Source organism: Felis catus, chromosome B4, assembly GCF_018350175.1.
Source record: "Felis catus isolate Fca126 chromosome B4, F.catus_Fca126_mat1.0, whole genome shotgun sequence".
In the NCBI taxonomy this organism is placed as follows: Eukaryota; Metazoa; Chordata; class Mammalia; order Carnivora; family Felidae; genus Felis; species Felis catus.
The window spans coordinates 116,629,868-116,646,680 of record NC_058374.1 but is presented as its reverse complement, the minus strand read 5'-3'; the positions used below and the strand labels follow the sequence as shown (position 1 = coordinate 116,646,680).

Sequence of the window (16,813 nt, the reverse complement as noted above, 5' to 3'; positions counted from 1 at the left end):
CCTGTGGGAAGAGAGCTCCTACTGTAGTGCATGGGTAGGCCTTTAGGGTCTTCCCTGGGGCCCCTCCAAGGAGTGAGAAGAGCTGAAGGCTGGACTTCCCAGGGGAGTGAAAGGGTAGGCTGTTCAGGAAAGGAATGCACTCCAGGTGTCCAAGGTGTGAAAGTTCTATTTCTGCTTTTTTCACTGGGTTGGTGGCTTTGTTCCTCCTACCCATCTGTAGGACTGCAGCCTTCTCGATTAAGTCAAAAGCACCCCTTTTATACTGTGAACTATTCTTATTCTTTTATTAGATAGTGACCACCACCCCCCCCCCCCCATTGAAATTTACATTAGGCTGCAGGTATTCTATTAACCAACCTCCATCAGCCTCTGTTTCCTCATCTGGGAAATGGGACCCATAATACTTATAGATGGAATTGTGAGGACTTAATAATAATAAAAGCCAACACTTCCAGAGAACTTACAAGGTGCCTGACTCTGTCAAGGTGCTTCACATAATTAATTCATTTAGTCCTTACAACAGCTCTGTGACGTAGAGGCTATTGTTATCGCTATTTTTAAGACAAGGAAACTAAGCCACAGAAAGATTCAGAAATATGTCCAAGTTCACACAATTAGGAAATGGAAGAGCCAGGTTCAATATCATTAACCATCTGGCTCTACAATGTTTGTAACCATTAAGTAACACTGCCTACTAAAAGCAGATATTTAAGGCTTGGCACATTGTAGGCTCCCAGTAAACATTATCTCTCAAAATAATGAATGTCACAAGACTGAAAATAAAGAGAGCACCTCAGTCTGGGGCATCCCTCAATGTTTAACCATGCCTAAATAGTGTCTTGCATCCAATAATTACCCAAAATGTATTTGTTAAATTGAATCCATTTTGTCAGGGCAGTTATGATTTTTTGTTGTTGTTTAGTTAATTTATTTTTGAGAGGGGCTGGGGAGGGGCAGAAAGAGGAGAGAGCAAGAGCGAGAGCAAGAGAGACAGAGAGAGAATCCCAAGCAGACTCCGCACAGGGAAGTTCTGAGTTTAAGTCCCTTCTCTGTACCAGGTGCTATGCTGAGAAAAGAGAAGATACAAAGATAATCGAGATATGAACACGTAGTGTGATGCTACTGATCCAGAAAAGCTATAAAATGCTAGACTGCATTAATAGACATAAATATAGGGAAGATAAAATTGACACCTCCTTGTTCTTCATCGCCCAAATCCCATCCTTCCAAATCTGTATGTTTCATAAATCTACACACATGTATCTCCCATCTCTCTCATCCCTGCTCCAGTCCAAGCTGCCATCTTCTCTCTGACCTCTTAACTGGTCGCTAGCACTTACTTTGGTTCCTTAGCAATCTGTTTGATCCTGTCACCTCTTTGCTCTATTATTAAACCCTTCTATGACTTTTTGCTCCTAAGATAACCTTCATGGTACAGTGTAGGAAGCCCTGCACATCTGACCTCTTCCTGCCAATTATTCTAGTCTCATCTATGCCACTCCAGACTTTAACTACACTGGCTTTCTTTCAGTCCCTTGAATGCATTATGCCCACCACCTTCCTCATGGCCTTTTGTATGTATTGTTGCAACCGTTTAGAGCACATTTCTGGGCAAATGTCCACCCCTGATCCAATGAGCCACAGCCCAGGCAGCGGTACCACATGATACAATAATCATGGCCAGCAGAGTCATCTATATGACTGTATAGATGGGAGGTGCTGAAACAAGAGGAGGTGTGTCTCAGAAAGGGGAATCCATCAGATTCTGACACCAGCCTTCCCTTTAAGAATATTCAAGCAGATATATACCAACCTGTCCCTTTAAGAATATTCAAGCAAAAGCAAGGTGACCGTGTTCCAAGAATATGATGGGAAGGAGTCCTTAATATGACCTGGTGACTTCTGTCGCCTCAGCCAAATCAATGAGTCCATGAATTTTTCTTCTTCTAAATAAGTCATATTTCCGTCTTTTTTGTAGCCTAATAATATCAATGATGTTTAATCAGGATGGTGGCATGGTGATCGGCAAAAAAGGAAACATTATAAGGGAATGGATGTGGCCTTCAAAGGGAAAACTTGATGATCCAGTTGAAATTTGGGTATTATTTTACAATTTTTTATTCTTATGTCTATTTCTTATGCCATACCAATAATTGACTTTGAGTTTTTAAAATATACTGTTAGGGAAAAAGAGGATTGGGAAGACTGAATTATTCAGTTTGGCTGTGTACACTAGCCAATTAATCTGATAAATCTTTATTTCAGTTTTTTACTTCACTTGGTTCTTTCTTGATGGGCTTGTCTTTGCTAAGCAGCAGTTACTTTAAACAGTAATTTTTAAAAATTGTTAGAAAAGCATTTTGTTTATCACAGAAAATATTTTAGAAATAGGAAAATATATAATGTTCAGAGTAAAAGTCTCCTCCTCCTCAGTCTCACTTCGCACAATTACCTTTGTCAATAGCTTAATGTGCATTTCTGTCAGATCAAGGATCAGAAAATCAGAAAATGTAAGAGTGAGCCTACCAATGGGAACTTCAGTGAACCGGAAAGTGTGTCTCCCCTAAAGGAGACAGCCTTTACTCAGGGCAGAAGACTGTTGCCACATGGGAGTGTGCGCCTTGGCCTGCTGTATTTTATGATTTTTTTTAAAGCCATGAATTCAGATTTTTTTTGATGAAATATCCTGATATTTCAGATTTGCAATTAATTCAAACTCTGACAGGACTAAACCAAATACTTGTAAGCTGCCAGGCTGTAACCTCTGTGCTAGACTTCACTGATTCACAGGTAGTTACTTTATGTGTATGTGCGTGTGATCATGGGCTATGTTTTGTGTCCAGGGCCACTGCATAGGGCTGTGCAGGTGCACTGTACAGTCAGCCCCAGAGGTACCAACTATAAAGAGCTGTGCTGTCCCTGTATGGCAGCCACTAGACGTCTACCCTGTGGTTATGGAACCCTCGAACGACACTGTAGGCATAAAATACACACCAGATTCCAAAAATTTAGTACAAAAAATGAAAATATAAAATATCTTATTGATGTTTATATTATTTATATTGTTTACATTGTTGCAATGTTACTATTTGGATGTATTTAGTTATAAAATGTTATTTAAATTAATTTCACCAGATTTTACTTTTTTTTATTTTAGAGAGAGAGAGAGAGCATGAGTGGGGGAGAGGGGCAGAGGGGGAGAGAGAATCCCAAGCAGACTCCGCGCTGTCAGCGCAGAGCCCGACCTGAGGCTCAAAATCAAGAGTTGGACACTCAACCGACTGAGCCACCCAGGCGCCCCCACCTGATTTTACTTTTCAATGCGGCTACTGGAAAATGTAAAATTACTTATGTGGCTCACATTTATGGCTCACATTGTATTTATACCGTACACACTATTGTGTGGAAGTTACCTCCAGGTCTCTGTTTTATACAATTTACAAAAACCATCCATGGTGGCCATGTATCCTCCACATACTATTTGGATTGCCATTTTTAAAGAAGTAGTGCTTAGCTCTGAAAGGTTAGGGAAGTAAAGAGTGGGTAGAGAAACTGTGCAGCAAACCTGTATGTGCAAGTTTCCTGATACTCAGGAGTCAAGAGTTTCCTCTCCTAAAAAAGTCAGTGTAACTAAATGGGATAGATTTTTCAGTTCAGCTTACCTCAGCTGGCAGCCTTCAGGAAGCAAGGGAGTGTAACTCGTAACCCAACAAGTTGCAGGCTTGGAACAGTTGACTTAATTAGGATGCTTTATCTGCAGCAAGCCTTTTAAAAATATGCTCTGCAAATCTGCAGATGTTCATTTGAGCTTTAAAAGTTGTTCATCATTACTTTCCTATCCTTGTCATTTATAAAATCTCTCCAGCTTTAATAAGTTTCACAGTAATAGGAAGACTTGTAAAACTTCTAAGCACTTGACAGCCATTAATGACTTTTCTGATCATCAAGGGAGTCAGATGTTGTCAGCTATGTTTTACAAGAGACACTGTCTCAAGAGCTAGAATTAGAACTCAGAAGTACCTCAGCAAATTGACCCAGAATTTTCTCAGTCTAAAGTGAATCTGACTTTCCTTATAAGACGTGACTACATTAATTGCTAACAGTCTCTCACCATTCCTCTTCCTTCCCTTAAGAAGCCCGAATTTGCAGCATAAAAACCTAAAAGCCACTCCTGACTTTAATGGAGCCAGACTGAAACCGTGAATGTAGATCTCAAATTTCTTTCCATGTGTCGTGCAAACGTCTAAGATTTCTACTTGAATTATGAGCGTGAGAATTCTGTGTAGGAAATGACAGTCCTTTCTGTTGCCCCCAGGTGAACGAGTTCATTACAGTGGAGATTTCTGGGCGCTTTGCCATAACCTTGGTCTACAAATGGCATCCCCAAAGCCTAAGGCTATCTCTGGCACCTGTAAAATGCAAGTTTTTCCATCAAGGTTTACCTGAGGAGGTAGGTCCGGAGGTTTCTTTAATCATCTTCATGGCACCACCTCAGTGCAGACCAGAGGAAGAGCAATGCTGACTGATATTAGATTCTTTCTTTTTTTTTTTTTTATGTTTATTTTGAGAGGGAGTGACAGCAAGTGGGGAAAGGGCAGAGAGAGAGGATCTGAAGTGGGCTCTGTGCTGACAGCAGAGAGCCTGACGCGGGGCTCGATCTCACCGAGAGATCTACACGGGGCTTGTCCTAAGTGGAAGTTGGACACACAACCAACTGAGCCATTCAGGCATCCTTGGTTTTAGATTCTTGCAGTATTTCCTGGTAATTGCTACAGTAAGGATGCTGGAATCTTGGCTAATTAAAAATCCTGCCAGGGCTGTTACTGGACATTACCTGTGAAGTAACTGGAATGAAGAGAGTTTAGAAGGGGAAAGTAGACTTAGGAGAAAAATGAACACCTGGTTTCTTCTAAGGTCATGATTCCTAAGCTTCGGTGAATTAATTTTCTGTCTCCTATTTGGGTGAATTGTTTGCATTTATATAATCATGATTTCTTAAAATGGAGTGGGGTTCATATATTGTTTTTAACTAAAGCAAAACTAAATTGATTTAAAGTCACTATTTTTCAGCGTAAGTAACATTCTAAAGACACTTGAAGATGAGCATTGCAAAAACTATGGCTCAGAAGAATGTTTCTTAATCACTTGACATTTGCACTAACTCTCTATTGAGGAATTTTATGCTAAAACTTTTGTCAAGAGATGAGACATTAAAATGTCAGTATCTCTGATATCGTGTAGTCAAATAATGGGCTAGCTTGACTAATTCTAATCAAACCTTTGAAGATTTTTAAATTTTGAGTGTGTTTATGGGAATGATACACATATTACAGAACATGTATGAACCTTTAATAAAAGATCTCTAGTTTTAGGGATGGGCATCAAAACTGTGTTGCTCTTGGTTATAGCATAGAAATACCATGCTTATTTCACATATGCTGAAGTTGTATAATTTTTGCCATAAATAAAGCCTTTACATGAAGCTATCTTGCCTCCTTGGTTTTTTATGACCGTGTCCCCATCTGAAAAGAGCTTAATACTCTCTCTCACTCAGCCATTCCCTGATGTCAACCCCATCTCCAAAGAAGCCATGGAGTTATTCAAGGCCTATAAAGTAAAGTGCAAACATACGAAATCTGCAACACAGGACAAAGATGTAAGTGTTAAACAGTCACTATTTTGATATTGCAGGCAAAGGTAACTTTTAGTTTTCATATTATTCTAGAGTTATTTTCCTTTTCCTACATGTGCTGGATTTGTTATAAAGAGCTGAAGAGTCAAGCAATTGCACACAGGTGGGCCTATTTGTATAGTTACTGGAAGGAGCATAGAATGACTTTTGTTGTTTGTTGGTGTTTAACTTTCCTTAACATCTTAGCCATTTTTAAGTGTAGAGTTCAGTAGCTTAAGTTCACAATTCACAGAGTTATGCAGCCATCACCACCATTCATCCCCAGAACGTGTTCATTTTGTAAAACTGAAGCTCTGTACCTAGTGAACAACAGCTCTGTTTACCTCCCTCTCCCAGCCTCTGACAACCCCCATTCTACTTTCTATCCCTATGAATTTGACTATTCTAGCTACCTCACATAAGTGGAATCATACAGTATTTGTCCTGTTGTAACTGGCTAATTTTACTTAGCATAATGTCCTCAAAGTCCATCCACATTGTATAAGGTGTCAGAATTTTCTTCATTTTTAAAACTGAATAATATCTCATTATACCACATTTCATTTATCTATTCATGTGTTAATGGACACTTGGATTGCTTCCCTATTTTAGCTATTGTGAATAATGCTGCTATGAACATGGGTGTATAAATATCTCTTTGAGACCCTACCTTCAGTCCTTTCGGATTTGTTTCCAGAAGTGGAATTGCTGGATCATATATAACTACATTTTTAATTTTTTGAGGAACCACCGTACTGTTTTCAATAGCAGCTGCACCATGCAACATTCCCATTTGCAGTGCACAAGGATTCCAGTTGTCTGTATTCTTAAAAATACTTGTCATTTGCTGCGTTTTTTTTTTAATAGTAGCCATCTGGGGTGCCTGATGGCTCAGTCGGTTAAGCATCCCACTTCAGCTCAGGTCATGATCTCGTGGTCCATGAATTCGAGCCCCACATTGGGCTCTGTGGGGACAGCTAAGAGCCTGGAGCCTGCTTCAGATTCTGTGTCTTCCTCTCTCTGCCCCTCCCCCACTCACGCCTCTGTCTCTGTCTCTCTCTCTCTGTCTCTGTCTCTCTCAAAAAGTAAATAAACATTAAAAGAATTTTTTTAAATAAAAATAAAATAGTATCCATCCTATTGGGTGTGAGGTGGTGTATTTAACTTTTTAAAAATTAACTTTATTTAAGTATGATTTGTTTACAGTTTTATAAAATGCATCCACTTTTAGTGTATACTTTGATGAATTTTAACAATATTTAGTGGTCCATGAAATCCTGAATCTAGAAATCCTTGTTTCTCAAGGAGGCATTAATGGCATTTGGGGCAGGATAATTCTTAGTTGTTCAGGACCATTACAGAATACATCCCTGGCCCCCACAAACTAAATGCCTGTTGCGCCATCAGTCAAAAGGCCCATGCACATTTGTGAATGCTCCCAAGGTACTCACTTGATTTGAGAACTGTTTCATATTATAATTATTCCTGGGGGAATATTTGGGTATATGGTATGGGGAGATCAATCATCAGATTATTGTGAACCAACACTTAAGGGGCAGGTAGAAAGGTAGGAGGAGAACCATGTTACTGTGGTGGACATGGTAAGATCCATGTCCTTTCCCCTCCCTCTTGTATGACAGATTCTGTACTGCTGGGTTTGGAAAGCTAAAAATTGTATTTCCAGACTCTCTTGCAGGTGGATTTCTAGATGCATACTAAGCCCTATTAATTAGATGTATTCATATGGGATTTGGAAGATGGAAATAAGGAGAAACCATTTTCTTGCTTTTGCAAACAAGATCATGGAGAAGTTGGGTTTTCTCACAGCAGCACTGTGTTATCTAGTCACTAGCATCATCGATAATGAGACACAATCGTGGCAGCTTCCTGGTTCTAACCTCACAGCTTTAGCAGACTGTTCCAGAGCCCCACAGCTCCAGTGGCACTTCCCTGACCACACCTGCCTGATGACAGGTGGAGGCAGTACCTCCCCTGGTCAGTCAGTTGGTATTCTGAGAACAGCTGGAGACTGCCATTTCCCCTCTTTTGGTGATTTTATAATCAGATACTTACAAAAGGGCTAGAGAGTTTTCTGTTTCCTACAATTGATAATAACACACAAAACAAAGTGAATTTCAAAATGAGGGAGGGGTTATAGAATGAGCCTTTGAGAGAAGCCAAACAAATGAGAAATAAAAAGCATCCATTGAGTTGGTCTTAGGAGGATCAACAGTGACTTCAGCAAGAATGATTTCAGGGTACAGGTGGAAGTGAGAACCTTTTTATAGTGAGCTGAAGAACAGATACCTGAAAATGTAGAAACTTTTATGCTATTATTGGCATTTTCTCGTGCTTTGGATTTGTATAGTATGAGGAAAGAGGAGTGGGCGCCCCAAACCTATGTTTTAGGCCCTTGCTCTCAAGCTTTCCTAGACCAGTTAACTTCTTAAGTGTCAAACCACTTAACTGCTCACTCTGCACTGGGGCAGCTTTCTGCCATCCCAGATGATAGTCACAATAGTCCAGATTCTTCTTCTTCCTCACTGTGGCAAACTTAGCAGCATCCTTGTGGTTTGGTTTTGGGGTGTTCTGGATGGGAACAATCTGACAAGCTTGCATTGAGGTGACATGATCTCTTGTATGTGGAGCCCAAGTCTAATTTCCCCTATTTGTTCTGCTAGATCCTTTTGGAGTGTCTCCCTCTCCCCATAATTCCCATGCCTCCACTACTCGATGCCATGTAAGAAGGCCCTTGCTGGTTTCTGTCTCAGATGGAGAAATGCAAATCCACACCCTCTGGTCCAGGCCTCTAAAGCTTCTCTAGCCTAGAGTTGGATTATCTTCAGCTCTTAAGTTTCCAAGAGAACTTGGTACTATTAAACTGGTGATCATTTATTAGTTACTTACTATAAAATAACATTTAGAAATGATGCTGTTTATAATATTTATAAATTGATTGAAGTATGCTTACCATCATCATTTTCCAATATAAAAAAATTCATGGTCTTTGGTTTCTAGGGGAAGTAGTGTCACAAAATCCCTTTGATATTCATAGAATATTGTTAAGTGTGGGGGGGGGAGGGAATTAAATGATGAAATAGTATGACCAAAAGTGGAACCAGACAACACAAAGAAAAATATATTCTTTTTTTAAAAAGAAAAATATATTCTTATTATGTATTTTATTTATTTTTAATTCTTTTAATGTTTATTTATTTTTGAGACAGAGACAGAGTGTGAACAGGGGAGGGGCAGAGAGAGAGGGAGACACAGAATCTGAAACAGGCTCCAGGCTCTGAGCTGTCAGCACGGTGCCTGATGTGGGGCTCAAACCCATGAACCACAAGACCGTGACCTGGGCCGAAGTCTGATGCCCAACCAACTGAGCCACCCAGGCGCCCCTCTTACCATGTATTTTAAAAGACTAGAAGGATGTATGCCTAATTTGGGGGGGTTGAGTACATTACTTTTGAAATAAGAAAAAAATATTTTTGAAATGTGGGAAGTTCCCACAAAGATGAAACATTATGAGTAATATTACCAAGGAAAATCAATCGGAAAAAAATTGTTATTGCAGTTCTGAAGGTTTGACACCATAATTTATATTCACTTCTTTCATGAAACCTACACTTTCCAAAGACTTAGAACGAGGACACCTTCTTCTCAAGGCATGGAACGGCTTCTTGTGTTACTTTCTTAATAGAGAACTGATATATTTATCTCTCGCATTCACAAATAGCACAAAATAATCAACAGAGTCCCTTTTTGTAACTTCTCTAAATAACTCCTACAATCAGCAATTTTCCCAGATATCCCCTCCCTCCAAAATAAATGTTCAAGGTCGTGCAAGCAAGAATAATGAATCATCTTTTCAACTGTGACAACTTAGTCCTTTTTCAAATCTTCCTGAAAGATGAATTCTTTTGTTTTTTAGATGTTTCATATGCTCTTTGAATAGTATTTCCAGAGAAGAATGTTAAGGTATGACCTTCCAAAGATTTATTTTTGTTGTTTAATTTCTTCCCAATAATTTGAGTTTTCACATGAATGGTTGATGAGCTAACTCTAGCATACCAAAACACCAACAATTGTTAACCAGTGTACTGTTGAGTTTCCTACTTTTGAAGCTGTACACATAATTCATAGACAGATGTCTGACACTTTTGGGAATTATTTGTTTCCATCAAACATTTCTTGCAACCTGCTTTCTTTGTGGCCTGACATGAAAGGCAAGCTGCTTTCAACTTCTTTACCCTTCACAGGTTCCTCACTCTGCCCAGTATGTTTGCAAATTAAACTAATCTTGAAGATTAAAAAAAAATGAATTGGTAAAATGTGTTTAAGATAGAATGAATGATATGAATCCAACTCAGCTGAAAAATCCCAGTAAAAAATGAAATAGAGGGGTGCCTGGGTGGCTCAGTCAGTTAAGCACCTGACTTGATTTCTGCTCAGGTCATGATCTCACAGGTGGTGAGTTCGAACTCTGCACAGAGCCTATTTGGGATTCATTCTCTCTCTCTCTCTCTCTCTCTCTCTCTCTCTCTCTCTCTCTCCCTCTCCCCCTCTCCCTCTCCCTCTCCCTCTTTTACTCATGCATGTGCATAAGCACATGAACGTGTGCTCTCTCTCTCCCTCTCTCTCAAATATAAATAAATAGGGGGACCTGGGTGGCTCAATTGGTTAAGCGTCTGACTTCGGCTCAGGTCATGATCTCACATGAAATCAAGCCCCACATCTAGCTCTGTGCTGACAGCCTGAGCCTGCTAAGGATTCTCTCTCCTCCTCTCTCTCTCTGCACCCCACCCCCAACTCTCTCTCTCTCAAGCAAATCTAAATAAATAAATAAAACATTTAAAAAATGAAATAGAAATGTGTGATACATAACCTATCCAAAGAATGTATAACTGAATGAAACAAAAATATTGATAATCTAGAAATGCCTATTGCTTCCTTGTCTCCCTTTTTTAATCTCATTGTAGGCAGAGATAAGGAGCCAAATAGAAATAAAGGCATTTATTATTTTAAAAAATTTTTAATGTTTATTTATTTTTGAGAGACACAGACAGAGCATGAGGGTGGGAGGAGTAGAGAGAGAGAGAGGGAGACACAGAATCCGAAGCAGGCTCCAGGCTCTGAGCTTTCAGCACAGAGCCCAACGTGGGGCTCAAACTCATGTGCCGTGAGATCGTGACCTGAGCCAAAGTTGTACGCTTGACCAACTGAGCCACCCAGGAGCCCCACTTGAAATTTTTTTTAATTGAAGTATAGTTGACATACAATGTTATATTAGTTTTAGGTGTATGACATAGTGATTTGACAATTATATACATTATGAAATGCTCACTGTAAGTGTAGCTACCATCTATCACCATACAATACAGTATTATTGTCTATATTTCCTATGTTGTACTTTTCATCCCTGTGACTTATTTATTTAAAACTAGAAGTCTGTGGCTCTTAATCACCTTCACCTAAATCAAGGTATTAATTGCTGAAAGAACAGGCTTCACTAGTAGAGCTATATTGGAGAAGCTGGATTGTAGGTAGTTTGGACCTGAGACTCCCTAAATTGAAGAAAACCAGTTACCTTACCCATCAAAGTGCAAGCTGGAAAACTTGAACAGGGGGGAGACATGCCTGTTGGTAGTCTTATCACACAAGGATTGGATATACAAGGAAAACTATATAAGAAGTGGTCAATGAGAGCAATCAATGTAGCCAATGGGGAAAGGTGGTCTGGTGTGGCAGAATTTCACCTGCCCTCCCTGGCTGTGAGAAAGGCACATAGCAAAAAGGTACCACCCTCTGATGTCTTCCCTATTTGTTTCAGAGTCTTTCTGTCACACTGCTTCAACAAAGTCTTTTTTCATTTTAGTCACAGGAATTGCCTGAACAACATATTATCTTTAAAACTGTTGGGGCGCCTGGGTGGCTCAGTTGGTTAAGCGTCCGACTTCATTTCAGGTCACGATCTCACAGTCTGTGAGTTCGAGCTCCGCGTCGGGCTCTGTGCTGACAGCTCAGAGCCTGGAGCCTGCTTCAGATTCTGTGTCTCCCTCTCTCTCTGCCCCTTCCCCACTCATGCTCTGTCTCTCTCTGTCTCAAAAATAAATTAAAAAAAAAAAACATTAAAAAATAAAAAATAAAAAAAACTGTTGAAAAGGTGCCACTTTAGAAAATATGGTCAGTTAAGTAACTATTGTCTGCTCTTCCATTAGCTGAATTCTGTCTTTCCTTGTAAAGAGCAATGAAAGGATGGAAGAAGAAAACAGACATGCCCATCCTCATAAGACATCTTGAAGAGAAGAGATGAAGGACCCTTCTTCTATGGAAATCTGAGGAGATGGAGATAAGGTCTTCACTTAATAAAAAAATTGGCTGAGCTTCCAAGAAAATTAAAGAACAGATAGTCTTTTCAACAAATGATTCTGGGAAAACTGGATATCCATGTGCAGAAGAATGGAATTGGATCTCGTCCTTAAACTATAGACCTAAATGGTGGAGCTAAAACTCTGAGAAGAAAACACAAGTGTAAATATGCCCGATCTTGGATTAGACAGTGGTTTCTTAGATACCACACCAAAGCACAAGTGAAAAAAGAAAAAAATAGATCAATTGGACTTGATAAAAATTTAGAACATTTGTGCTACAAACAATACCATCAAGAAAGTGAAAAAAACCCTCACAAAATGGAATAAAATATTTGTAAGTCATATGTCTGATAAGGAACTTGTGTCCAGAATATATAAAAAATCTTACAACTCAATAATAAAAAGGAAAATAATACACTTTTTAATGAGGAAAAGATCTGAATAGACAAGTGTCCAAAGAAGATATATAAATGGCAAATTAGCCCATGAAAAGACATTCAACAAAATTAGCCATCAGGAAAATGCACATTAAAACCACAATGAAATACCACTTCACACCCATTAGGATAGCTAAAATTAAAAAGACAATAACAATTGTTGGTAAGCATATGGAGAAATTGGAACTCTCATTCCTCACTGCTGGTGAGGAATGGTACAGCGACTTTGGAAAACAGCCTGGCAGTTATTCAAAAAGTTGAATATGGAGTTACCATATGACTCACCAATTCTACTCCTCCATAAAGAAATAAAAACATGTCCACATAGAAACTTGTACTTAACAGCATTTTTCATCAATTTATGCATGGATAAAGAAAATGTAGTATATTCAAATAATGGAATAGTATTCAGCCATAAAAGAGAATGAAGTATGGCACAAAAACAGACACATAGACCAATGGAATAGAATAGAAACCCCAGAACTAGACCCACAAACGTATGGCCAACTCATCTTTGACAAAGCAGGAAAGAACATCCAATGGAAAAAAGACAGCCTCTTTAACAAATGGTGCTGGGAGAACTGGACAGCAACATGCAGAAGGTTGAAACTAGACCACTTTCTCACACCATTCACAAAAATAAACTCAAAATGGATAAAGGACCTAAATGTGAGACAGGAAACCATCAAAACCATCAAAACCATCAAAACCTTGGAGGAGAAAGCAGGAAAAGACCTCTCTGACCTCAGCCGTAGCAATCTCTTACTCGACACATCCCCAAAGGCAAGGGAATTAAAAGCAAAAGTGAATTACTGGGACCTTATGAAGATAAAAAGCTTCTGCACAGCAAAGGAAACAACCAACAAAACTAAAAGGCAACCAACGGAATGGGAAAAGATATTTGCAAATGACATATCGGACAAAGGGCTAGTATCCAAAATCTATAAAGAGCTCACCAAACTCCACACCCGAAAAACAAATAACCCAGTGAAGAAATGGGCAGAAAACATGAATAGACACTTCTCTAAAGAAGACATCCGGATGGCCAACAGGCACATGAAAAGATGTTCAGCGTCGCTCCTTATCAGGGAAATACAAATCAAAACCACACTCAAGTATCACCTCACACCAGTCAGAGTGGCCAAAATGAACAAATCAGGAGACTCTAGATGCTGGAGAGGATGTGGAGAAACGGGAACCCTCTTGCACTGTTGGTGGGAATGCAAATTGGTGCAGGCGGTCTGGAAAGCAGTGTGGAGGTGCCTCAGAAAATTAAAAATAGACCTACCCTATGACCCAGCAATAGCACTGCTAGGAATTTATCCAAGGGATACAGGAGTACTGATGCATAGGGCCACTTGTACCCCAATGTTCATAGCAGCACTCTCAACAATAGCCAAATTATGGAAAGAGCCTAAATGTCCATCAACTGATGAATGGATAAAGAAATTGTGGTTTATATACACAATGGAATATTACGTGGCAATGAGAAAGAATGAAATATGGCCTTTTGTAGCAACGTGGATGGAACTGGAGAGTGTGATGCTAAGTGAAATAAGCCATACAGAGAAAGACAGATACCATATGGTTTCACTCTTAGGTGGATCCTGAGAAATTTAACAGGAACCCATGGGGGAGGGGAAGGAAAAAAAAAAAAAGAGGTTAGAGTGGGAGAGAGCCAAAGCATAAGAGACTGTTAAAAACTGAGAACAAACTGAGGGTTGATGGGGGGTGGGAGGGAGGAGAGGGTGGGTGATGGGTATTGAGGAGGGCACCTTTTGGGATGAGCACTGGGTGTTGTATGGAAACCAATTTGTCAATAAATTTCATATGAAAAAAAAATAAAAAATAAAAGCAAAAGAATTGCTCTAAAAAAAATAATAAATAAATAAATTAATTAAAAAAAAAAAAAAAGAGAATGAAGTACTGATACATGCTACCACATGGGTGAATCTTGAAAACATTATCCTAAGTGAAAAAAGCAGGTCACAAAGGATGACAGATTGTATGATTCTATTTATATGAAATATACAAAACAGGCAAATCTTTGGAGGCAGAGGGGAGGTTAGAGGTTGCCTAAGGCTGGAGGGCCAGGGAGAAATAGACTCTTAATTGGTACAATATTTTTGGAGTGTGTGGGGGGGGGGATACAAAAATACTCTAAAATTAGATTGTGAAAATGATTGCACAACTCTGTACAACTCTGTGAATATACTAAAAACCATTGGATACATGGACTGATATGTGAGTTATATCTCAATAAAGCAATTTTTTAAAAATCTGGCTGTATAGCAGAAAAGATATTCTGAGAAGCCTTTTTACTGCAAAACACCTATAACTGAATACATTATAACTAATAAAAATTTTAATGCATTACCAAATTCACAAGAAAGTAAGGGACATTGTCTTATTATTTAATAATCTGTACATGTGAAATGAAATTATATGAAAAGCAACAGAATAAAAACACCAAAATCAAAATAGTACAAATACTTTCCCTTGTGGGGAAGCGGGAAATACAAATGGGGAGGAGTTCACAGAGAGCTAAAGTTTAATTGCATTGATAATGTTCTGTTTATTTAGCTGGGCAGTGGGTAGATGAGTGTTCCTTTTACTATTCTTTATACTTTATTCTCTAAATTTTATTTCTAAAATACACACATACCCTGTAAAACATGACATTTCCGTGCACAGGAAGATCAAAAGTAAAAATTTAGAGTGAATTTAATAAAAAGTCAGGCTTCAGCCAATTTAAATCACTTTATGGAACTATGAAGCTTCTTTGTACCTGACCCAAAGCAGCAGCTATATACTTCATTTCCTAAAAAGCTTCAGGGAACAATTTGACTTTGTCAGAATTAAAATCTTTGAGTGATACCAGAAAGAAGATGAAAAGACAAGCCACATAAAGGCAGAAAATATTTATAATATACATATCTTACAAAGGACCAACACCCAGAGTATATGAAGAACTCCTACAACTCAATCATAAAATAATAAGACAGCCCAATAAAAAATGTGCAATAGATTTGAAAAGACATTTTGAAAACTAAGATACAGGTGACCAAAAAGCACGTAGAAATATATGCAACATCTCCAGTCATCAAGGAAATGCAAATTATAACCATAATGAGTTACCACCTAATGCCCTTTAGAATGGCTATAAATGAAAGATTGATAATACCATGTGTTACCAAGGACGTGAAACAACAGGACTTTCATACATTGCTAGAGGAAATGTAAAATGGTATAGCCAATATGGAAAATTTTTAGCATTCTATAAAATTATACCTACTGGGTGACCCAGCAATTCCATTCCTAGGTATTTATTTACTCAAGGCCAGCCATCTATTTTCACATAAAGACTTCTACATGAATGTAGCATCTATATTCATAATTTAAAAAAACTGGAAACAACCCAAACATCCATCAGCTGATGAATGATATATATATACAATGGAATATCACTAATAAAAAGGAATGAGCCACTGATACACAAAAACAGATGAATCTTAGAAAAAGTATGCTGAGCAAAAAGAATCCAGAAATGAAAGACTGTATACTATATGACTCCAGTCATGTGAAACTCTAAGACCCTCTAGGTCCGGGGGGAATTGCTTACAAAGGAGAAGGAGAGAAATTTGGGGGGTGTTGGAAATGCTCTAGATTTTGATTATGGTGGTGTTCACCAAATAATACACTTTAATGGGTGCTGTTTATTATATTTAAATTATACCTTAAAATAGTTGATAAAACAAAAAAAATGTCAAAAAAGAGGAAGGTTCAGCGTAGGGTCAAGTAGAAGAAGAGATCTGCAGAAGAGTCTCACTTTGAACATCAAATGGATACAGCAAGCAACATGAATTTGAGAGGACTGGAATATGTTGCCAAATCATCCAATTATGAGCCCTTATTCTTTGAAATGGTACAGAAAGGGGAAATGCAGGGTTTATTTTTTTTCATGTTATTTTATTCATTTTTATCACCTATTTGTTCTTCTGTCTCAGTCCGTTATACAAACTCAAAGAAATAATTCCTCCGGAGTCTATGTTCTTGTGAGAGAGACAGGATGTTTTAGAACTTTTAGGTTCATGTGTTACCTCTTTGGTAACACATTTACTAATCATTTGAAAAAAATGCTTCTTTCTCCTTCTGCTTTTACATTTTCAAAAATGTATTTCTCACAGATGTTGGTCATGCCTGTGAACTATCTCATTTCATCAATTCCATTTATCATCTTCCCTTGTTAGCAAATTCTGGTTTTTAGCAACTCTTGGGGAATTTTGTCAATTTTATTCTATTAAAAGAAAACCTCTAAAGAAATTTGCTTT

At 38.5% G+C, this 16,813-nt stretch overlaps 1 protein-coding gene across 9 annotated transcripts in view; it reads left to right on the top strand.

The window, feature by feature from the left end:
- The window catches only part of LOC102901233 (uncharacterized protein C3orf20 homolog), a 134,905-nt gene that overhangs the window by 60,570 nt on the left and 57,522 nt on the right, over positions 1–16,813 (top strand). For all 9 annotated transcript variants that reach the window (XM_045062182.1, XM_045062176.1, XM_045062181.1 and 6 more), the window contains 3 exons: positions 1,979–2,099; positions 4,316–4,450; positions 5,555–5,656. In XM_045062182.1, coding sequence (XP_044918117.1) covers positions 1,979–2,099; positions 4,316–4,450; positions 5,555–5,656 — 358 coding nt within the window. The remainder of the gene's footprint in view (positions 1–1,978; positions 2,100–4,315; positions 4,451–5,554; positions 5,657–16,813) is intronic.